The sequence below is a fragment of the Colobus angolensis genome, unplaced genomic scaffold, assembly GCF_000951035.1.
Source record: "Colobus angolensis palliatus isolate OR3802 unplaced genomic scaffold, Cang.pa_1.0 Scaffold147, whole genome shotgun sequence".
Classification (NCBI taxonomy): domain Eukaryota; kingdom Metazoa; phylum Chordata; class Mammalia; order Primates; family Cercopithecidae; genus Colobus; species Colobus angolensis.
The window spans coordinates 5,592,243-5,617,003 of NW_012114566.1; the positions used below are offsets into that span (position 1 = coordinate 5,592,243).

Sequence of the window (24,761 nt, forward strand, 5' to 3'; positions counted from 1 at the left end):
TTTGCACTGGGCCCAGGAAATTGAGAGATATATGGTGTCTGTATTTGCACTGGGCCGTGTTTGTACTAGGCTCAGGAAATTGAGAGATATATGGTGTCAAGCTGAATGTATTTGCTGGGCCCAGGACTGAGGAATGTGCCTGATTTCTTTCACCCCCCTTTGCCACTATAGGAATATGCACCTCCCTTTACTCAATTCGTTTTTATCCTGATTATGTTGTTGTAGACCCAGTTCCAGTTGTTAAAGTACTGGCTCATCAGTTTTAAGGCCCTGGCCAGGGAGCCAAGGCTTGAAGATTGTATTGTGGGGGCGGTGGGGGGGAAATTGGGTAGAAATTAGGGGAGGAGAACATCTTACACAATGGGAGAGGAATCCTAGCCATTTACAAGCTTGGGGCTCGGCAAGGGTGGTGGGGAACGGGTCCTACATAAGTGCCCATGTTGAGAGCTATATACCTAAATTGGGAGGAGCACCAGGGACAAGACTCCCTGGGTTCATAGCCTAGATGACTAAGGACTCAGTGTAGAGCTTCCTTAGATCCCTTTGGAGATACAACCTGCTCTAATACTTGGGAGAGGAAGTGAAAGTCTGAAGCATTTGTATCTAGGAGGCAGGGATCGGAGGAAGTACATTCAGAGGTAAGGAGAATTTGGGGGCTACACTTTCAAGAAAGTCTTGGTTAGGATGCAGGAAGTATGGGTCAGAAGGAGAGGTAGGGGCAGATGCATAGGCGACTATCAAGTAGAGACTTCTGGCTGCACCATGATCTCGATCAGCCAATGCTGGGAGTTCAGGACGACAACTTTCTGCCTCTAGTTGGGAGTTCAGGAAGACAGCTTTCTGCCTCTAGTCGACCCTCAGCTTCCCCAGGAAAATTGTGAAAGCAGAAGCTGGTTCCAGGCAGACCAACCCAGAAGGGTTGGGTGTTGTTAGAAAGTCTTTTCCCAGGAAGCGTCACACCTGAGTCTTTAGTTTGGCGGCCACACTAATCGTTTTTAACTGGCCGACAGGTGCCCTGTATTTTCCTCCAATTCTAAGGAAGAGGACAGAATAGCAAGTGAAAGTGGTCTGATATTACTCACTGCTTTGGAGAAACCCCATATGAGGCCACCAAATGTTACCAGCGGATCTTTGTTCTTAGAGCTCCCAAGATGATGGCGGGCTGCTCCCAAGATGGGGCAGGCCACTCCCAAGATGGTGGCAAGCCTTTTGCCATCTTACCTGGGGTTCTTGGCCTCACGAATTCCAAGGAATGGAACCTTGGGCCATGTGGTGAGTGTCGTAGCTCTATTAGAAGCTGTGGGTCATGGAAGAGAACCATGGAACCCAGCGACTAGTGTTCTGCTCGATTAGGACAAACCTGGGCACTTAGCCATGCAGGAACAATAGCAAGGCTTTAGCCCAATGGGGAGCAGAAATGGGCACCTCACTGGATCAGGAGCACAGAGGACACCCTCCTGGATCTGGAGGGATGGAAGTCAATGGTGGGTCTCCGACGGCAAACAGTAGTGGACGTGAGCAAAAGCTCAAAAGCTCAGCTCAAGCCGTAACAAACACGAACTGGAAGAGTGTGCAGTTGCAAGATTTAATACATTGAAAACAGAGTTCCCATACAATGGGAGGGGACCCAAAGGGGGTTGCCACTCCCTGCTCAAATGCCTGGGTTTATATCTCACTCATTGTCACCCCACTGTGCTCTCAGGTGATATATGATTTGACTATCTCTTTACCTCCTTCTTTTAGTGTAATCTGTATTTTAGTGAGCCTTCTTTACTACCTGATTGTTCGGGTGTCAGCTGAGTTACCAACTCTGTGTTTAAAGGTGGGTGCAGTCACCTTCCCCAGCTAGACCTAGGATTTCTTAATCAGCCTAGGAAATCCAGCTAGTCCTGTCTCTCAATACTTCAAATATTCTTTACACAGACAAGCCATTTTAAAAAAATATTAGAGCTTACCTTTGCTTTTCCATCAAAATATATTGTTACTTCTAGGTTTCCTCTTCAATTTGGAAAAGGAAAAGGAAAACATAGTTACTTTCTCTGTTAAACTTACACATCACTTTCAATATGAGTTTGTTTATTGAGTGTTTGTAAATGTATGTGTTTGGGAGTTAGAACTGTGCTGAGATTTTTATTCTTTTACCTCTTGGGGGAACTGGACTGGGCCCTTCACTTCTGTCCTAATGTAGCCTTTTAATTTTATTACAATTGGGAAACAATGTAATTTTCTGTGTGTTTCATCTGTGAAAAGTATTGGAAAATTTTGAGTTCATATGAATTTTATTATTGAATTTTAAAATATTTAAAATGAACTTAATTAAATCTTAAATTACAATAACCTTATGCTGTAGTAAGTTGAAGTTAAGCTACCTTCTGTGACCTTGGATAATTTAATTAAATTGAGAAGTCTCATTTTTTGTTTATTTTTTGTTTTGTTTTTAATGGGTAAATTAAATGCCAGGCCTTCTGAAGTGTGTTCACATAAGGAATTGATTGGGGGACTTTTTTTAAAAAAACCTACACCTATATTAGAGTCCTATGCCAAAAAATTTAGAGTTTTTGACTCAAACCCAGGTGCTGGTATTTGTTCAAGCTCATGATGTGATAGACCAGTATCTAAGTCATAATAAAATATAAAATGATCTATTTTCTACTTATATAATTTAAAAAACTGTTTCAGGAATATTGTTACAACCAGTTTTAAAAGTAACGTATCTATATATGTATGATATTAACATGAATGGCAGTTTGTCTCTTTCAAACACAGACTATCTGGTACTTGTATCTAACAATGTATTTCCAGTTGTGGTTGTGTATGGCTAATGTTGATGCTATTAATAGGACATTCCAAACATATATCAGGTTTGTGTGTGTGTGTGCGGAAGTCATTATGATAGGTAATCCATATTTGTAGAAGATATAATCCTTAACACAAAGACTTTAACATAGTTGCAATTCAGATTAAAATTAGCTTTATTGGGATGCCAAAGATGAATATATTAAAGGGACATACGGGCATAACTCATTTTACTGCACTTTGCTGTTTGCATTATTTTTTTTTTAAATTTCAACTTTTAGGTTCAGGAGATACATGTGCAAGTTTTTTATATGGATAAATTGCATGATGCCAAGGTTTGGAGTACAAATGATCCTGTTACCCAAGTAGTGAACATTGTACACAATAGGTAGTATTGTTCCTCCCTTTATGTACCAAATGTTAGCTCCCACTTAAAAATGAGAACATATAGTATGCAGTTCTCTGATCACACATTAATTCATTTAAGATAATGGCCTCTAGCTGCATCTCTGTTGTTGAAAAGACATGATTGCATTCTTTTTATGGCTATGTAGTATTTCTTGGTGTATTTGTACCACATATTCTTTATCCAATCCACCATTGAAGGGCATCTAGAATAATTTCATACCTTTGCTTTTATGAATAGTTCTGCAATGAATCTACAATTCTGTTCACCTAGTAGAACAATGTGTTTTCCTTTAGGTATATACCTGGTAATGGGATTGCTGGGTCAAATGGTAGTTCTATTTTAAATTCTTTGAGAAATCCCAATGCTGCTTTCCACAGTGGCTGAACTAATTTACATCCCCACCAATGATGTATAAGTGTTTTATTTCTTTGCAACCTCGTCACCATCTGTTATTTTTTGAATTTTTAGTAACCATTCTGACTGGTGTGAGATGGTATCTCATTGTGGTTGTGATTTGCATTTCATTAACAATTAATGATGTGGAGCATTTTTTCATAAATTTTTTGGCTGCATGTATGTTTTCTTTCGAGAAGTGTCTATTCACGTTCTTTGCCCTTTTTTTTTTTTTTGAGATGGAGTGTTGCTCCATCTCCCAGGCTGGAGTGCAGTGGCGTGATCTTGGCTCACTGCAACCTCCGCAGTTCAAGCGATTCTCCTGCCTCAGCCTCCCAAGTAGCTGGGACTATAGGCCTCTGCCACCAAACCTGACTAATTTTTTGTATTTTTAGTAGAGATGGGGTTTCACCATGTTAGCCAGGATAGTCTCAATCTCCTGACCTCGTGATCTGTCTGCCTCTGCCTCCATTCTTTGCCCATTTTTTAATGGGGTTATTTGTTTCTCACTTGTTGAATTACTTAAATTCCTTATAGATTCTGGATATTAAATCTTTGCAAAGCATAGTTTGTGAATATCTTCTCCCATTCTGTAGGTTGTCTGTTTACTCTGCTGATAGTTTCTTTTGCTGTGCAGAAGCTCTTTAGTTTAATTAGGTCCCACTTGTCAGTTTGGGGGGTTTTTTGCAATTGCTGTTGAGGACTGAGTCACAAATCCTTTGTCAAAGCCACTGTCCAGGATGATATTTCCTAGGTTTGTAAATTCTAGGAATTGTACAATTTTAGGTCTTACAGCTTGAGTAAATAAGTGTATTTGATGAGAGGTAGGGGTCCAGTTCATTCTTCTTCTTATTGCTGGCCAGTTATCCCAGCAGCACCTATTCAATAAGAGTTCTTACCCCATTGCTTGTTTTTGTCAACTTTGTCAAAGATTACATTGTTGTAGATGTGTGCTTTATTCTGGGTTCTCTATCCTGTTCTATTGGTCTATGTATATGTTTTGGTCCCAGTACCATACTGTTTTGGTTATTGTAGCCTTGTAGTTTGAAGTCAGGTAATGTTATGCCATCAGCCTTGTTCTTTTTGCTTAGGATTGCTTTGGCTATTCAGGCTCTTTATTGGTCACATATGAATTTTAGAATAGATTTTTCTATTTTTGTGAGAAATTACATTGGTAGTTTGATAGGAATAGCTTTGAATCTACAAATTGCTTTGAGAAATATGGTGGTTTTCATGATACTGATTCTTCCAATCCATGAGTATCGAATGTTTTTCTATTTGTGTCATCTGTAATTTTTCTTTGAGCAGTACTTTGGAGTTCTCCTTGTAGAGAGTTTTCACCTCCTTGGTTAGATATATTTCTTAGTGTTTTACTGTTTTTCGGCTGTTGCAAATGGGATTGTAGTGTTGATTTGGCTCTCAGCTTGAACATTATTGGCATATAGAAATGCTCCTGGTTTTTTAATGTTGATTTTGTATTCTGAAACTTTACTGAAGTTGTGTAGCAGTTCTAGGAGAATTTTGGTGGAGACTTTAGGGTTTTCTAGGTATAGAATCTTATCATTAGTAAAGATAGATTTTTTTTTTCTATTTAGATTCCTTTGCTTTCTTTCTCTTGACTGCCCTGGCTAGGATTTCCAGTACCATATTGAAAAGGAGTGGGAGATATCTTTGACTTGTTCCAGTTCTTTAGGAGAATACTTCCAGCTTTTATTCATTCAGTATGATGTTGGCTATGGGTTTGTCATAGATGGTTCTTATTATTTGAGGTATGCTTCTTTGATGCCTAGTTTGTTGAGGGTTTTTATCATGAAGGGATATTGGATTTTACTGAAACCTTTTTCTGCAACTATTGACATGATCATATGGTTTTTGTTCTCAATTATCTTTACATACTGAATCACATTTATGTATTTACATGTGTTGAATTAACCCTGCATCCCAGGATAAAACCTACTTGAATGTGGTGAAATAACTTTTTCACGTGCTTCTGGATTTGGTTTACTAGTATTTTGTTGATGATTTTTGCTTCTATGGAGATATTGACCTGTAATTTTGTTGTTGTTGTTGTTGTTGTTATTATTTCTTTGGCAGATTTTGGTATGGAGTGATGCTGGCTTCCTAGAATGAGTTGGGAAGGAGTCACCTCCTCCTTAATTTTTTGGAATAGTATCAGCAGTGTTGGTACCAGCTCTTCTTTGTAAGTCTGATAGATTTTGGCTGTGAATCCCTCTGGCGCAGGCATTTTTTTGGTTGGTAAGTTTTTTATGACTGATTAAAGTTGAAACTCTATTGGAATGTTCAGGGTCTTAGTTTCTACCTGATTTAGTCTTGGGAGGTTGTTTCTTTCCAGGAATTTATCTACTTCCTTCAGATTATCTAGTTTTCATGGGTAAAGTGTTCATAGTCTCTGAGGATCTTTGTGTTTCTTTCTTTCTTTTTTTTTTTTTTTTTTTTTGAGACGGAGTTTCGCTCTTGTTGCCCAGGCTGGAGTGCAATGGGGCGATCTTGGCTCACTGCAACCTCCGCCTCCCAGGTTCAAGCAATTCTCCTGCCTCAGCCTCCCTAGTAGCTAGGATTACAGGCATGTGCCACCACGCCCGACTAATTTTGTATTTTTAGTAGAGACGGAGTTTCTCCATGTTGGTCAGGCTTGTCTCAAACTCCCAACCTCAGGTGATCCACCCGCCTTGACCTTCCAAAGTGCTGGGATTACAGGCATGAGCTACCATGCCCGGCCAGGAACTTTTGTATTTCTTTCTTTTTTTTTTTTTTTTTTTTTTTTTTTAGATGGAGTCTCACTCTGTCACCTAGGCTGGAGGGCAGTGGCATGATCTCGGCTCATTGCAAGCTCCGCCTCCTGGGTTCACACCATTCACCTGCCTCAGCCTCCCAAGGAGCTGGGACTACAGGCGCCCGCCACCATGCCCAGCTAATTCTTTTGTATTTTTAGTAGAGACGGGGTTTCACCATGTTAGCCAGGATCGTCTGGATCTCCTGACCTCGTGATTCACCAGCCTCAGCCTCCCAAAGTGCTGGGATTACAGGCGTGAGCCACCGCACCCCGCCGGATCTTTTGTATTTCTACAGGATTAGTTGTAATGTCATCTTTGTTGTTTCTGACTGTGCATATTTGAAACATCTTTATTTTTTTTTCTTTTTAATCTAAATACTAGTCTGCTGATCCTGTTTATCCTTTTAAAGAAACAACTTTTGGTTTCATTGATCATTTCTATGAATATTTAGGACTTGATTTCATTCTTTTCTCCTTTGATTTCAGTTATTTATTCTACTAGCATTGGGGTTAGTTTGTTCTTGCTTTTCTAGTTCCTCTCGGTGTGTTACTAAATTGTTAATTGCAGGTCTTTCTAACTTACTGATGTAGGTGCTTAGCACTGTAAATTTTCCTCATAATACTGTGTTTGCTGCATCTCAGAGATTTTGGCATGTTGGTTGTATCTCTGTTTTAATTTATTTCAAAGAATTTTTTTATATCTGCCTTAATTTCATTGGTTACCCCAAAGTCATTCAGGAGAAAGTTGCTTAATTTCTATGTAATAGTGTACTTCTGAGAGATCTTCTTGGTATTGATTTCGACTTTTATTCCACTGTGATCTGAAAGTATAGCTGGTATTATTTCAATTTTTTGAATTTGAATTTATTGAGACTTGCTTTATCTCCAAGCATATGGCCAATCATAGAATATGTTCTGTTCACAGATGAGAAGAATGTATAATCTGTGGTTGATGGGTGGAATGTTTTGTAGATGTCTATTAGCTCCCATTGGTTAAGTGTTGAATCGAAGTCCAAAATTTGTTAGTTTTCTGACTTGATGATCGGTCTAATGCTGTAAGTGGGGTGTTGAAATCCCCTACTAGTGTTGTTAACCATCTAAGTCTTTTCATAGGTCTGGAAGTACTTGTTTTATGAATCTGGATGCTCCAGTGTTTTCTATGTATATATTTAGGATAGTTTAGTGTTCTTGTTGAATTGAACCCTGTATCATTATGTATTACCTGTATTTGACCTGTTTTATTGTTGGCTTAGGCAGTCTGGCCACTCCTTGACACCATTACAGTATCCTCTAGTGCGGCTATGGCAGCTGATGCCTAGCTGCTCAGGTATCCAAGGCCTGTGCAGCTCTTTATGGGCTTTGCCACTGAAAAGTCTTTGCCACTGCAAAGACTCCAGGCTGGTCTCTGTGTAGATTTGGAGTTCCACTGAGGTCAGTGGCTTCTCCTCTGCCCAGGATTGCAAAGGTCCATGGCAGAAGTTTGGATCCCCTGGGAACTCTCACTCATCAACCCTTTCCTGACTTTAGGGAGCTTCCTAAGCTCTGTAGTGGTCCCAGGTGGGCAGGTCCTTGGCTTTGCTCCTTTCTTCTCTGTGGGCCCTGCTGCTTCCTTGTTGAATCCCAACATGACCTCTTACATGATCTATTTGAAGATGTAGCATTTACTCACCACTTTGTTTTCTCTCCGTGAGAGCAGCATATACTAGCTACTTCTAGTTAGCCATCTTGAACCCTTCACCTGTTTTCCTGATTGGAAAAGTGCCCATACCTGGGGAGCTGTGCATTTTTCTTTAGAGTGCTTCACAGATACTGCATTTTTTACAAATTAAAGGTTAGTGGCAACTCTGATTCCAGCAAGTCTATCAGCATCATTTTTCCAAGAGCATGTACTCACTTTATGTTTCTGCAGCACATTTTGGCAATTCTCACAATATTTCAAACTTCTTCATTATTATATCTGTAATAGTAATCTGTGATCAGTGCTCTTTGATGTTATTATTGTCATTATCTTAGGGCAACATGAACTATGTCCGTATAAGATGGTGAACTTTATCAATAAATGTTGTGTGTGTTCTCACTGTGCTAGAGACCAGTTGTGGAGATATGTGAGGGCAGCCATGTTGCCAGGCACATGTGGGGACAAGAGGAAGAGGACGGAAATCACCATGTTTGGTGGACCCGTTTCTAATGACCTGCATTTGCATATTAAAGCTAAGAGCCGGGGCTTTCCTGTTAGACAAGAAATATTTCTGGAGCTGCTTTAAAAGAAACAAAAACTTCCCAAGGACCCCTTTTCATCTCTATTTGCCTAAAATAATTTCTTAATAACTCCTATAACAAAAATATACTGCAAAAGGGTCATACCTGAGAAGTATGCTTGTTGGGTTGTGGTAATTTTTGCATAAATATTCTAGAAATATGTTGTATGAAGTGGGAAGTGGTGGTAGCAAGCAGATCATGAGACATCAGCTTAAGTACGCATTAACTACTTCAGGAAACTGGAGACTGGAGGTCTCCAATGGGAAGGAGATTTTAATGAACTCACAAAAAATACTTTATAGGGAAAGAGCTAACCAAAAAGCACCAAAACACCAAAACTGGACTAAGGTTTTCTTGTCTTTCTTTTTCCACTCCATTGGAGGACTTAGAAGCAGTAGCAGTGAGGAACAAGAAAATAAATTGTTAATAGACACATTACTTTGTTCCAAACTGCAGTTTCCTGAACTTAAGTCAAGCATGAGCTAGGGCTGGGGAGAATATTTAAATCTGAAGTGATATTGATATTTTGAAACCAGTTCCTAGGTTAAGCTTCATATAAACTAAAAGAGTAAGCTCATAAGGGTCACAGTGGTGGACATTTTTGATGCACTAAAATGCTCCTCAAGCAATCAAGTGAGTTTTCAGAACCATGAGCTTTATAGTAATCACACTGTAGCCTTTTCCAAGAAAGGAGCGTTCCAGAAGAATGGCTCTAACACTGTTGACTTAAGGACTAACTGGAGCAAGCCCTGCTTGTTAAAAGTTGAAATTCTTGAGCTCATAAACAAGTTTGAAGTCAAGCAAACCTTTAAGCAGAGTGCTATGGGTTGAATTATGTTTCCTAAAAATTCATGTGTTGACAGCCTAACCACCTGTGCCTAAGACTGTCCTTACAAAAACAATCAAGTTAAAGTGAGATCATTACAGCGGGTCCTAATTCAATATATTGTGATGTTCTTACGAAAGGGGGAAATTGGGAAACACACAGGCATACTGGAAGAATGCGATACACACAAGAGATGGCCATCTATAAGCCAAGCAGAAAGGCCTAGAACATATTCTTCCCTCACAGTGTTTGAAAGGAATCAACTTTGCCAACACTTGATTTTGGACTTAGAGTCTGCAAAATTGTAAGACAATAAATTCCTGTTTAAGTTACCCAGAAGCCTTAGTTCTAGAAGCCCTAGTAAACTAGGGGTGGGCTTGTTACATGAAGCAAGTATTCCCAGCTCAAGGAGGATTTGCTGAATGTGGAGACTTGTCCAATAGGGGGAACCAATGCACTCTTTTAACATGCCCAATCTGTGCCAGAATTTGAAGTGTGACCCTCAGACAAGGCTCAAAAATCTCTGCTTTCTTTTTGGAATAAAGTGTTTAGAATGACTGGGACATTTGTTTTTTAATTATCTATGGCTTTTTTTATCCAACCATAACAAAAAGGAAGAATTGCAGCAGAGACCGTATGGCCTGGAAAGCCTGAAATGTTTATTTTCTGGCTTTTTACAGAAAAAGTTTGCCTGGCCTTGCTTAAAACAAAGGTACTGGTTAAATATCCTGCTTGCTGGGTAGTAACAGAACAAATGCAGCAAATGATCTGATCTGAACATGAACCCACAGGATCCCCAGATCATGACACCTCTCAGTGTTTTCTCAGAGTAGATCTGGACAGTATGGATTAAGAGGAAGAAACTGAGACAGCTTATCCTCCTTTTCCTCCCCCTAATAAGATCAGGCTAAATTCAATGGAGGAAGACTTTCCAGGGAATAAGAAGCAAAGGCTGTAAAAGAAAGAGTGAACTGCAGTCTTGAAGCATTGTGACTTAACCAAAATTTTGGAATCTACTAACAGGACATATGTTAATCAAGCAGTTCACTTTGAAAAGAAAAGTTCTAGTAAGCTCCTTGGCCTTGTGAAAAGGCCATTGAAGTAAGAGAGAAAACCAAGAGGACCATTACGAAATTGCAAAAAGTGTATGCTCTAATTGGCGACACCTACTTCAAAGAAAAATGTAATAATATCATAATTTCTACAATAAATGTTTTAGCATAGCACTAAACTCACAATATGCTAAAAAAAAGTTGTCAGTACAGGAGACAGAAAATAATCCTGAAGAACAAGGTTGGCTGTGTACATTAATCCTGACTTGCCTTTGGGTAAAAAAGGTATATACAATAAATGCTTCAGAAAGGGGATTTTCTCCCACTTCATAAGCATTAAATACTAAACAAGATATCCAACAGAATCCAAATGACATTGAGTTGTGCAAGAGTCAGCAGCTGGCACTGAAGGACTGGAAACTATGTAGGAACCTAGAGCTCTCATGTTCTTAAGGGTTGTATAGAGAAAGCATAGGAGCCATAAAATGGATAAATGCCATAAATGGATAAAAGCCATGAAATGTGGATATAATCCCAAAGGCATTAAACTTGCACTCAAGCTATAAGGAGATTATCAGTAATGTCCAATGTGACAAGAACCATTGATGTGATAACCTTTTATTTAAAAAAATAAATTAAATAGAGATGGAGTCTATGTTGCCCAGGCTTGTCTTGAGCTCCTGGACTCAAGTGATCCTCCCAATTTTGCCTCCAAAAGTGCCTGGATTACAGGCATGAGCCACTGTGCCTGGATGACATGATAACCTTGAGGATGGGAAATGGGGAGGCATATCTAATCCTAGGTCCAGGAAATAATGGATACCTTAACCAAGAGGACTCTTCTGGCACACGTCTAAACAATATGTGCATATCTTGTATTGGTCAGGCTTAAAAGATGCCAATGAAGAACAATATCTATAAAAGGGATCAGGTTGAAATAGATGGTATGTTTCTAAAAAGTCTTTAAAGGTTTAATTGAGTAGTCTGAAATAAAGACCAACATAGTACTTAATGATTCCGATGAAATATAAACGAGAAGCTTAGTCTTTTTTCCCCTAAGATATAAGAGAAAACTCAGTAGTTTACAACTGTGATTATAAACTTGTGACTTTCTGGACTATGTTTTAAGCACATGGATTGGTTTGTTTGCAGTGGGTAAGCTGCAGGATAAAAATCACCAAAGTTTGATTTATATGAATAAGAAGTAGATATAGAGAACAATCTTTGCCTATACATGTGTTAGTACTATCTGTACATGTGAATGGATATAGAATGAAAAAAACACATAAATCCAATACATCTACTTTAGTTATATAAATAATTATTTGCATTTTTGAAAAAAATTGCCATTTCTACAACACAAATTAGTACAGTGTTAGTACTTGACTAAATTCTGGTAATCTTCTCAGATACTTAGATGGGCTGATGTATTTCCTAATTGAAAACATTTGTTTTTAACTCTTTTCTAATGCTTTGGCTATTCATGATTGGAAGTAGTTGCTAATTTAGATTTCCCCATGGAGCGCAGTAAATATGAGAGATCATCATAATAGCCTCTATAGGTTTAAATTATATTTTAAAATGTAAATGCAAAAGTTAATTATTTTTTAGAGGACCTGATGTCATCCTTAGGAGTAATTTTTAATTACTTTTTATCCTTCTTAGAGTTGATTATATTAATTATTTGTACTGGCTTAACAATACCATACTGAAAAAGCTTTTTTTTTTTTTTGACATTTCTTCTGTTTCAGTTGATTTATCATTAGTGAATAAAGATGAAAATGCCATCTATTTCTTGGGAAATTCTCTTGGTCTTCAGCCAAAAATGGTTAAAACATATCTTGAAGAAGAACTAGATAAGTGGGCCAAAATGTAAGTATTTTTTTAAAGGTACTACTCTACATCACATACAAACATTTACAAAATCACATTAGGTTGTCTAATATTTGGAAAGATGTGTAATAGAATCCTAGTACAGTCATCCCTTGGTTGTCTGTGGAGAATTAGTTCCAGGGCCTCCCTATCATTCCAAAATCCACAATGGTCCCATATACTTTAAATAATCTCTAGATTACTTATAATACCTAATACAGTATAAATGTTATGTAAATAGCTGTTATGCTGTATTGTTTAGGGAATAGTGATGAGAAAAAAGTCTGTACATGTTTAGTATATATGCAGCCATCCATTTTTTCCCCAAATATTTTTGATCTGCAGTTGGTTGAATCCATAGAGAGGGAATCCATGGATAGAGAGAAACCTTAACTTCTCCGTAGTCTCATTTGATTGATGAAAATAACTGAGGATCAGAATAAGGTGACATAACAAGTTAGTGGCAGAATCAGGACTAAAACTTTTACAGTATTTAAACATTTAAGTTCCTCTCCTGTGTTGACATCTCTAAACCGTATGTAATCGTTTTATTTTATTTCTTTAATAATTAAGAGAGGAGTTAATGTTTAGAAGCTTCATCTCTTCATGATTAGGCCAAATTATCAACACTTATTTTTATGATAACCAGAAATATTTTAAAAATATTTTCTGATTATTTGAAACTGAAAAATCAATATGAAGATGAGCCAAACTTGACAGTTAGGAAAACATTTCAGAAAGATGAAACCAAACCAAATAGAATTTCAGAGGAAAAACATTTGGCTGTCAGAAACTCAGAATACATTCTTTACCTTTCTTCATTCTTCATGCTACTGGTTTTCAAATTGGGAACAATATCCATTCTTTAAAGATTAGTAGGCCAGTCACGGTGGCTCATGCCTATAATTGCAGCACTTTGGGAGGCCGAGGTGGGCAGATCACTTGAGGTCAAGAGTTTGAGACCAGCCTAGCCAACATGGTGAAACCTCATCTCTACTAAAAAAATACAAAAATTAGGCCGGGAGTGGTGCCTCATGCCTGCAATCCCAGCACTTTGGGAGGCTGACATGGGTGGATCATCTAAGCACAGGAGTTCGAGACCAGCCTGACCAACATGGTGAAACCTCGTCTCTACTAAAAATATAAAAATTAGCCGGGCGTGGTGGCAGGCACCTGTAATCCCAGCTACTCAGGAGGCTAAGGCAAGAGAATTGCCTGGACCCGGAAGTCAGAGGTTGCAGTGAGCGGAGATTGCACCACTGCACTCCAGCCTGGGTGACTCTGTTTCAACAAAATAAATAAATGAATAATGTATAGCTTACACTGACTGTGCAAATGATTACAACTATGGCTATTAGATAACACTGTGAAGTTCTTAATTTCAGTGATTAAGAATATAATTTCACAACTTGATGCAAAAATGATAGAAGTTTATACAATTTATTAATCATGTTATAACTTTATCTGCATAACTTTTATGCATAATTTGCAAAATACATACCACCACATTTGCTCTAGCAGGTTTTAGTATTTGATGAATGGGGGTCATAGTTAATAAAAATGGTTAATATTCATTTTTGGCCTTAATGTAAGAGAGGGCAGATAATTAGATTGAATGAATTTGAACTTATAGAGTGTCCTTGCCTCTTGGGTATTCATTCAGCAAGGCTGTGAATTTTTATCCTCTAAGCATTTAAAATATATTCTGCCCTGCTATTCTATTCATATCCTTATAGTCATCCCACTTAAGTAAGAAATTGGTTGATTATTTTCAAGACTTTAAAGTTGTATTTCAGGAAATCACCTCATGCCCTTCTATTGCTTTGTCTTTTACATTTACCTTGTGATGATGGAAAATTTCATCATTTTAATTAAACCTTCTCACTGAGTTTTCATTAGACAGATGATTCAGAAAGGTTGTGTATTTTAATGCTTCAGGCAATGTGCAGTGAATTAAAGAAGACTGCTAAGCAAATGGACATCTATTCCATACTTGCTTTGTTTAGTTTATGTAGTCTTCCTGTTTTAAGCTGTAGTGACTCTGTCAACATTATAGCCCTGCCCATAAATGTCTGTGGTGTTTGGGATGCCTGATCACATGCCTCTTCTCCCTACCTCACCCACCGTTTTTGATCTCAAAAGTGTTTGCTCGTTATTGTTTTTTATCTCGCAAATATTTAGCTTAAAATCCCACTTCTGATCTTTTCCAGCTGAAGTTCTGTTGGGAGGAAACTTCTTCTCTACAAACTGAGTACTTAGGTCAAAGTGGTGAGGGCCTGCCAATTAATTGACAACAGACAGGTTAACAGGCGAAAAGTTTATTTCACACTCAGATAGAAGAATTCTACAAGGGGTAGTTTGCTGAACAGCCATGGGTAAGGGTTTATATACCAGCTTAACTAAAGGGAAGAGTTTTAGAGCTTCAATGGGAAAATATAAAGGTTTCCATTGGGCTTTTTCATCCTGATGCTAATGGGCAGTATCCTTCCTAGCTGGAAGCTCCCAAGAGGGAGATGAATGGCAGCTGAATTTGTACCTCCAGGTGCTAAGGTCCATCTAACTCTGAGGATGGGTCAATGGCAGCTGTATTTTTAGGAGGCTGTGCTTAAGTTTAGATAACATTTCTTTCTGTGGCTGCTCCTTTTTCAGATGTGTTCAAAGTAGTCAGACCAGGCATGGTGGCTCATGGCTGTATTCCCGGCACTATGGGAGGCCAATGTGGGTCACTTTAGCCCAGGAATTAAAACCAGCCTGAGCAACAAAGGGATGGGAGCCGTGGCTACTGTCTGTAATCCCAGCACTTTGGAAGCTGAGGCGGGTGGATCACAAGAGCCCAGGAGTTCCAGATCAGCCTGGGCAACATTGTGAGATCTCAACTCTACAAAAAATACAAAAATTAGCTGGGTGTGGTGGTGCATGCCTGTAGTCCCAGCCACGTGAGAGGCTGAGGTGAGAGGATCACTTGCACCCAGAAGGTTGAGGCTGCAGTAAGCTGTTATTGTGTCACTGCACTCCAGCCTGGGCTACAGCAATACCATGTCTTTAAATACATACATACATACATATATACATGTAGTCTTCATGCCACTTCAGTGGTCTGTTGGTCTCTTCAGTTTTCGTTCTGACTGTTGCTTTGTTTTTTGGTACTAAAATCAAACCCTGCATGTGTTCAGTTGCCTCTAGATCCAGGGCCTCGCATTATTGTGGTAAGTTTTGTCTGATCACTTCTTCCTCTTTGCCTGCCTCAATGCCACTTCTACTCTACTTCTTGGCTGATACTCAAGCAGATCAGTGACTCCTTTTCTTCTTGACCAATGGAAGATTATGGGAATCGCTGAGTCAAAGACGATTACACATTTACTAAACACTATAATGCACATTGAAAGTAGTTGCTTAGTTGGAAAAAGATAGTGTTAAAAATGTACAATCTTGACCAGGCACAGTGGTTCAAGGGTGTTACCCAAAGACTTTGGGAGGCCAAGGCAGGCAGATCACTTCGTCTCAGGAGTTCGAAACCAGCTTGGGCAACACGGTAAAACTCTGTCTCTACAAAATATACAAAAGAAGTTTAGCTGGATGTAGTGGCACATACCTGTTGTCCCAGCTATTCATCAGGTTGAGGTGGGAGGATCGCTTGAGCCTAGAAGGTGGGGGTTGCAGTGAGCTGAGATTGTGACACTGCACTCCAGCCTGGGCAACAGAGTCAGACCTAGTCTCAAAAAAAATTATAATCTTAACAGTAACATAAAAATTAGAGTGCTTTAACAAAGCAAGATTTTGCACAAGCATATAGATGTCGAATCTCTGTCCATCTAAGTGCTATAAAGTAGGAAATGCCATTGGGCTCATGGATTCCATCTTCTCTAGTGTTATGGCCTATTGCAGACATACTGCCTACCACACCTAAGTGTTGAATAAACAATTTTTTGTCATAATGCAGCCTGATTTTGTAATTCATCTGGCTACCATCTTTGATTTCTTATACTAAGGAAAAGCCAAGAATAGAGGTAAAATTAGAAATATTTTAGGATCTGTCTTAGTTTGTTCCCACTGCTATACAAAATACCTGAGTCTGGATAATTTATAGAGAAGAGAAGTGAACATTCTTATAGTTCTGGAGACTGGGAAGTCCAAGATCAAGGTGCTGGCAGATTTAGTGTCTGGTAAGGTCTGCCCTCTGCTTCCAAGATGGTACTTCTTGCTGCATCCTCATGTGGCAGAAGAGGCAAACACCTGCCTCCCACCTCTTTTATAAGGGTCCTAATCCCATTCATGAGGGCTCTGCCCTTATGACTGAATCACCTCCTAAAGACTCTACCTCTTAATACTGTCACATCGGCAGATCAAGTTTTAACATAAGAATTTGAAGGGGACACATTCAGATGATAGTAGTACCAAATTATTTCTAAAACTTAAACTTTCTTAAGGCAAACTGTGAAAATCGTTTTCTTAGAAACTTTTACCTCTGTGTTAGTTTTAAAATGCTATTACCATTATTTTGCGTTTTCATTTTCAACTCTATGGGATTTCTAAAGTAGATTAATAACACATAGAGGAATATATTTGTTTTGCAAAATGGCAACATTTAGGCAATTCTAATATTCTGAAATATAAAACTTTTTGTGTGATATTTATTTGATACTTAATTATAAGCAAAAAGGTTTTATAGTAATAAGAAGCAACAGTATGTCTGAAATCTATGGGTCTGTTGCAATGAATAGGCAATAAGCATAAATATTTGGAAATAATATTTTATGTTAAATATTTACTAATGACCTAGATTATTTAATGGACAATAACATTGGTTAATAATCATAATGCCACAATCCAGCTAGAACAGAAGGATATATCAGTCCTAAAGAGCATATTTTAAGGTGGGGAATGGGTATAATGTCCCTAAAATAGAATCACAGTATTTTGTGTCATTTACATTGGCAAATCTGCTACATCAAGGGTGTTCTCTCTTTTTCATAGGAGCAAAAACCTACTATAGTTTTGTCTCTACAGGGATTCTTCTAAGAACTGTGACAGTTTAGGTAAGATTATTTAAAGATAAAAATGTCCCTTTGAATTAAATATCAGGAATACACCACTGAGTTTACTCTACATGGCAGTGTGTGTGTGCTGACAGGACACTGATAAAACATGCCAGAGAGATGTAGATGCCTCCTTCAGACCCCTCTAGTCTCATTTAATTTAAGCATTTCTTCCTTTAAAAACAATAGTGTTTGAATAAGAGAACATAAGAAAATACATAGAATGGCATGTTACAAAGATTTTTCACAACATCTTTATTTTTGTTTTTCTAATTAACATTATTTTTTTGGAGTCAGGGTCTCACTCTGTTGACCAGGCTGGAGTGCAGTGATGTGATCATAGCTCACTGCGGCCTTAAACTCTCAGACCTGGGCTATCCTCCCACCTCAGTCTCCTGAGTAACTGCGACTACAGGCACATGCCACTAAGCCTGGTTAATTTTTTCTTTAATTTTGTAGAGATGACATCTCCCTATGTTGCCCAGGCTGGTCTCAAACAATTGGGCTCAAGGAATCAAACCACCTTGACCTCCTAAAATGATGAGATTACAGGCATGAGCCACTGTCCCTGGCCTTGCAACGTCTTTATTGGCTAATCATCAAGTGGGTCATGGAAAAAAATATAATATAATGAAGGCAGGCTGTGAAATCATAATTATTTACTTATGGAAGGAAGCCTTCTAAAAACAGGGCCATTTTTCATTTTGTGGGATGGTTAAAGCATGGTCCTACTTTAAAGAGGATCCAAGTTTCTATTAACTTCCTAATTTTCCATCCTGCAGTCCTAATTTTGTGAGTAAATACTCCTAGTAGATGTCTCAGAAAACACCCACTTATAGCAATGATTTATTCTGTGGCAGTGAGTTAACTCTCTCCCATGCTCTCTTTTCCTTTCCAGCATTTGTAAAAGAAGATTACATCTATGCTGCAACTATTTTAAGTAGTTTTGTTTGAGCAAGATAATTTTTTTTCTTAACCCTAATACTGATGTTTATAACTGCACTTTAATCTACATCAACTCTTTCTAATGACAGGCCACTTTACTTTGGGTTTATTTGGGTAACACTTTGTAAATACATTTCACTACCCCAGGCTAGTGGGCTAACAAAATGAAGCAGCAGACACTGTGTGGTATTTTAAAGGGAGGGAGATGCCAAAAGCATTGCAGGAAGAAACATATCCTTAAAGATTATTACCACGGTGTCTACCAGAGAGAGGAGTAGGTGGCATAATATTCTGAGATATAAATTCTCTGAGGCAGAACATAGAATTTTACTACCTAAATGTAATAAGATGTATTGTGCTATCAGCAAAGGCCGTGGAGCTCTATGTGATTAAAATTAAAAAGGATCCAAGTATCTGCCTTTAACTACCATTTAATGATAATGATTTTTGTCTTTAGCATTTATATTGAAAACCAAGAAAGAGGCAAGCTGCAGGCTGTCTAATAACAATATGAATAATAATAACTAACAATTGCCCCTCTTTTCCATCCTTAGTTCTTAGCAGTCTATGTTTATTCTCAAAGAAAGTCCTCTTCCTTCGTCTTAGTTTATATGGTAATAGAAATGTTAGTTTCAAAATTGTGTTCTATACCACATGCTGATGAAGGGAGTTTTAGCATTAGATTTACATTAGGAAAGAAGACTCAGAAACGGGGTACTAGTCTCTTTCACATGTTATCTCATTTATTTCTCATGGGAATCCTTTAAGGTCCACATCGTTACCCATTTACTTGTACAAACGTGGAAAATGAAACCCTATAGCTTCAATAAATGTGGTCTCATGACCAGTACTGACCTGCAAGTGACTTATACCAGATGTCAAAAGCCAGTTATTAAATACTCAGAGTTTTTGTTGATAGTATGAAATCACCCATGATGGGAGTATTGATACCTTGGAAATCTGCAAAGGAGGAAAAACAGTGCTGTAGTCCTCCGGTCTTAGCCGCCCCCCTTAGGGAGTAGCAGCCCACTAGCACCAGTTTACTGACACAGATTCAACCCAGGTTGGTACTATACAAAAAGCACATTTTCATTTCTTTCTTTCAAGCTGACAAACTTTTGGATTCCTAAAGAATTAAGAACTGTTACCCAGAAAAAATGGGCTTCATTCACGTGGTAACAAAGGTCTTTCTGGGGACATGGATGAAGCTGGAAACCGTCATTCTCAGCTAACTAACACAGGAACAGAAAACCAAGCACCACATGTTCTCACTCATAAGTGGGAGTTGAACAATGAGAACACATGGACTCAGGGAGGAGAACATCACACACTGGGGCCTGTCGGGGGTGGGGGCTAGAAGTTAAAATACCTAATGTAGGTGACAGGTTGATGGGTGCAGCAAACCACCATGGCACATGTATACTTATGCAACAAACCTGCATGTTCTGCACGTTGTATCCCAGAACTTAAAGTATAATTTTAAAAAAGTCAGAGGAATATATAGCAGGCTCAAACATTTAATTTTTATCTTTTTAATTGTGAAACCAGCTTTGTAATATTTATTATGAAATAAGTTTTAAAATGTTGCTTAATTCTAAAATATGATTTAAAATAAACTATTTCTCTGTAGTTAAAAAAAAAAAAAAAAACAGAGGGAACAAGTTTTGATCAATAGACGTTTGATTACTTGGTATAAGTAAGGAGGACACTGGGAGTTTTCACAAGAGCAGTGTCTCCCAGAGGGAACGTGACAGGGGAGTTTTATGGGGTGATAGGGGAGAAGATGCATCATCACATGTAGAGGAAGGGTCAGTGAGTAATCATGCCAGTGCATAGATCGCATGTATGGTAATGAAGCTATAGCTTCTCCCCAGGGTGGAGACTTTAGCATAGTAATAAGGACAGTTCACTCAGGATCATCCATGAGTTGCTGCAGTCTGTCAGAAGCTGGCTCCAACCAACAAGGTGACAGCATTACAAACCAGGCTTGGGAAACAAACAGGTGACAGGGCAGGAGGCTGTAAAACAGGCTGATGGCTCAAGTGTATTAAATGTTATGATCCCTGGAGACCTGCCTGTCAGCTTACAGAACTACCACCTTCAGAGCATCGTAAGATACAACAATGTAACAGCCCTCAGAGGCACTTCACCTTAATCCTCTGTTTTAATTTCTTCTATGTTTTTCAAGTGTACTTGCCTTCTTCATTTCATGGAAATTTCCTGAAAGTTGAAGTACTCTATGTGTTTTGCATTTTTCTACTATGCCTCCTGGGATACTTACCAGAATAATAAAATTGCACTGGAATGTGACAGATGAAATTGCTAGCAAATATGTCAAACCAAGCAGTGTTGGCTTTGATTATTCAAAAATTTTGTTATTTACTATAAAATGGTATCATGAGTATAATCGTATTTTATATACTTCTATTAAATTTACAGATTATAAGTGTATTTTAAATGTCAATTTATAATCATTTTAGCCTCTAGCCTTACAAAATAGTATGTAAGTTTTAGTATAGATACTTCATTCTACAGGTATAAAAGTGTGCTCAAATAATCTTAAAAATTGCAAAATAACTGAGACCAAAAAAATTAGACTCTAGAATATAACAAAATGTTAAAATAACATATGAACAATCCCCCCTCCTCCTAACAAAAAGAAAATAAATTTTAAAAGAGAAGTTAAAAGACATTAATCCCAAGTATTATATTTTTTGTTTTAAAAAAGCTTGATTGTATATAATTACTAACACATAGAAAGGTCCACATAGAAATGTTTATTTGCTAAAGCTGATATTTGAAATAATCACACACATGCACACAACAGCTAAGAAATGTTTACATCCCTTTTCAATTTCAGAGCAGCCTATGGTCATGAAGTGGGGAAGCGTCCTTGGATTACAGGAGATGAAAGTATTGTAGGCCTTATGAAGGACATTGTAGGTAAGCACAAAACACTGAAGTTTTTCCAAATGAATTGTAAAGATATTATCATTTAGTTGTAAACACAGGTCATAAAATCAAAATATTATTGAAGAGCATCATGATTTTCTATTTTAATCTATAAGAGTAAAAAGGAGGTACACTTTTAACTTAAATTTGTTAACTCAGAGATTGCTATGGTGAGAGTAACAAGGTTATTTATATAAAAATAAAATATATGTTATTATTTTTCTGTCATACTTTAAATGTAATATTTATCACACCTATGAAAAACATATGCATTTTATTAATTTACAACTGAATACATTTCATAAAAATCAACTGAAATGAATTTTCTATAATTTAATTATTTGATATAATGAACATTTTGACATGCTAAAGGTGTAAAGCACCAATCATGTTTTTGCTCATTTCAATTTAATCTTTGGTGATCTATTTAAATTTTAGCTTCATGTTACTGAAAATGACATAGCTGATGCTGTTTTTAGTCTGAAATGTGCTATCTTAAAGAGAGTTATATATACTATTGGTGGTATTTAAGATAGTTTTATATGGTAAATGTGTTAACATTTTGAAAAAAGTTATTTAATTGGCTTAAATATTCAGCATTGTTTAAAATTTAAGGTACTCAAAAAAATTAATGATATTTTGGTAATTGGAGTGGTGCTATTTGGAACTATTTTAAGGACTTAGGGAAAACTCAAGTTTTCAAATCCTTTTTGAAAGCTTATTCTCTTATAAGCAAACATACAAAGGTCTTTATTGCTTCATTTCATTTGAATCTTGACCAGTAATTAGAGAGAAAATCAACGTGACTGGAAGGCAAATGGAGTGGGGAAAGCTGGACTTATGTGTAGAAAAAACTACGGCAACTGGCAAATCATTAAAATCTGGAGAGTATCTTGTTTTTTTTAAAAGTAATTATTGATTCTTTGCTATATGTCATGACTGTGGGAGCTCTGAGGACATAAAAGTGAATAAGGGCTGGGCATGGTGACACATACCTATAATCCCAGCACTTTGACAGTTTGAGGTGAGTGGATTGCTTGAGTTCAGGAGTTCCAGACCAGCCTGGCCAACATGATAAGATCCTATCTCTACAAAAAAAAAAAGTAAAAATTAGCCAAGCATGGTGGCACACACCTGTAGTCCCAGATACTTGAGAGGCTGAGGTGGGAGGTTAGCCTGAGCCTGGGAGGTTGAGGCTGCAGTGAGCCCAAATCATGCCACTGTTCTTCAGTCTGGATGACAGGGTAACACCCTGTATCAAAAAAAAAAGAAAAAAAAAAAGAAAGAAAAATAAAAAGAAAAAAAAAAACGAATAAGAACACTCACCTTCCTTATCCTCATGGACTGCCAGTAAAGAAAGATGCAAAGAAATCCAAAATTAATGTACTACATAAGTAAAATACAAAGAGATAAAAAATTAATCACACTACCAAAGAGGCATAATTTTCCAATTGATTTAGGACTGAACACATGCATGTAACTACTCTTTTTTCTAAAATCTCACTAAAGAATTCTGAATAGAATAGAAAAAAAAATTACAAAGTCTAAACCCCAAAGGACAAAACAGAATGACAAAGGAGATGATAATAATATCTGGGGAGTTGGCTGGCAGGTAGACAAGCGGTAATTGCCGGTATCAAAAAAAAAAAAGTAAACCAAATCCTAATCTCCCAATGGCAAAAAAATAAAAAAGCCATCTTTACCCTGCTAATCACCTGACCATGAAAAGAGTCAAATTCTGTAAAATATTTGAAGAGTAAATTATTCTGTAAAATATTCTGAGGCAAATACGAGTGGTCATGACCCAAGGCACAGTTTCAAGAGGTCCTAAGAACATGTGCCCAAGGTGGCTGGGTTGACAAAAGACATTAATCTACACATGTGAGGCATCCACAGGTTTGGGGGTGAGGACGGGACAGGAGCACGGGTGGGTAGTGTAGGAGTTTATAGGTCATAGGGTTATAGGTGGAGTCAAAGATTTTCTCATTGGCAATTGGTTGAAAGAGTTAGTATCTAAAAACCTGGAATCAATAGAAAGGAGCGTCTGGAGGAAGATAAAGGGTGATGGAAACCGCGGTTCTTATTATGTAGATAAAGTCTCATAGGTGGCTGCCCTTAGAGGCAATAGATGGCAATTGTTTCCTATTCATACCTGTAAAGGGTTCTAGTCTCCCAGTTCATCTCTTTCAGGATTGGAAGAGACTGAAAAGGATAAGATTTAGTGATATTCATCATATTCTTGACAGATGCGAATTTTCCTTCACAACAGAAGGCTTTGTAGGGCCACTCAAAATATGTCAAAGAGACATATTTTGTGTAAAATATTTTGATTTTCTTCTTTATCTGTCATTTGATGTTATGCCAGAGTAAGGTTAGAAAGTAAGCTGTGTTATATAGAATCAAATAAAACCCATCTGGCGAGATTTTATGGTTTGTAGGGTGTTACTCACTCCCCAGGCCTCTTAGGAATTTGGGCAAGACAGGAAAAAGGTCAGAGTTTATTCCTCACACCTCCAGAAGTAGTGATGAAAATATGAATTTTTTAAAAATATCTGTTGAAATTCTGTTTAAAATACAATTAGAATATCAGATCCCCTTGCCCACTTGATGCTGCCAGGTGAATACTCCCACACCCCATTTTGGGAGATAACTGGAGGATTCGTTTTCAGAAAAGGGAGAAGAAAGGGTCTCCAGACTGCCATAGCAAACACCACAGACTGGGTGGCTTAAACAATATAAATTTACTTTTTCCCAGTACTGGAGGCTGGAAATTCATGATCAAGGTGTGTAGTGCTGTCAGGGTTGGTTTCTGGTGAGGTTTCTCCTCTTGACTTCCCCTCTTGGCTGTCTTCTCACTATGTCCTCACATGGCCTTTCTTTTGTGTACTGGAGGAGAGTTCTCTGTTCTCTCTCACACGTCTCATAAGGACACCTAAAGATACCAGTTCTACCATATCAAGGCCTCACCCTTATGACTGCACTTAACCTTAATTACTAATTTATAGGCCTATCCCCAAATATACTCACATTGGAGGTTAGGGCTTTAACATATGAATTTGGGGTAACCAACTCAATTAATAATAGTTGTAAGGTTTCTGTGTCGGTTTGAACCCCCAGAGCACGCCAACAGACAACACGAGGAGGTGTGGAGCAACATGCTGTTTGAATGAGTGCCTGGGTGCAGGAAGGCTGAGGCCTAAAATGGTGTCAGCACCAAGTGAGGACAGGGCAAAAGTTTTATAGTCTCCTATAAACAGGAAGTGTTCTAGTCACACATAACTGCTACATTGTACCTGGATGGCCCCTTTCTCAGTCTTAAGGGGCATGTGTCTTCCGTTCAGGGTAGCTGTCTTTCTGCCGGCTCTTTTCCTGTTTCTGCTGTCTTGCCAGTGCATGCTACTGACTTAAGTAGCCTTGTGCCTTGGTA

At 38.0% G+C, this 24,761-nt stretch overlaps 1 protein-coding gene across 4 annotated transcripts in view; it reads left to right on the forward strand.

The window, feature by feature from the left end:
* The window catches only part of KYNU (kynureninase), a 175,927-nt gene that overhangs the window by 46,069 nt on the left and 105,097 nt on the right, over positions 1-24,761 (forward strand). For all 4 annotated transcript variants that reach the window (XM_011935694.1, XM_011935697.1, XM_011935695.1 and 1 more), the window contains 2 exons: positions 12,281-12,401; positions 21,243-21,325. In XM_011935694.1, the coding sequence (XP_011791084.1) occupies positions 12,281-12,401; positions 21,243-21,325 (204 nt within the window). The remainder of the gene's footprint in view (positions 1-12,280; positions 12,402-21,242; positions 21,326-24,761) is intronic.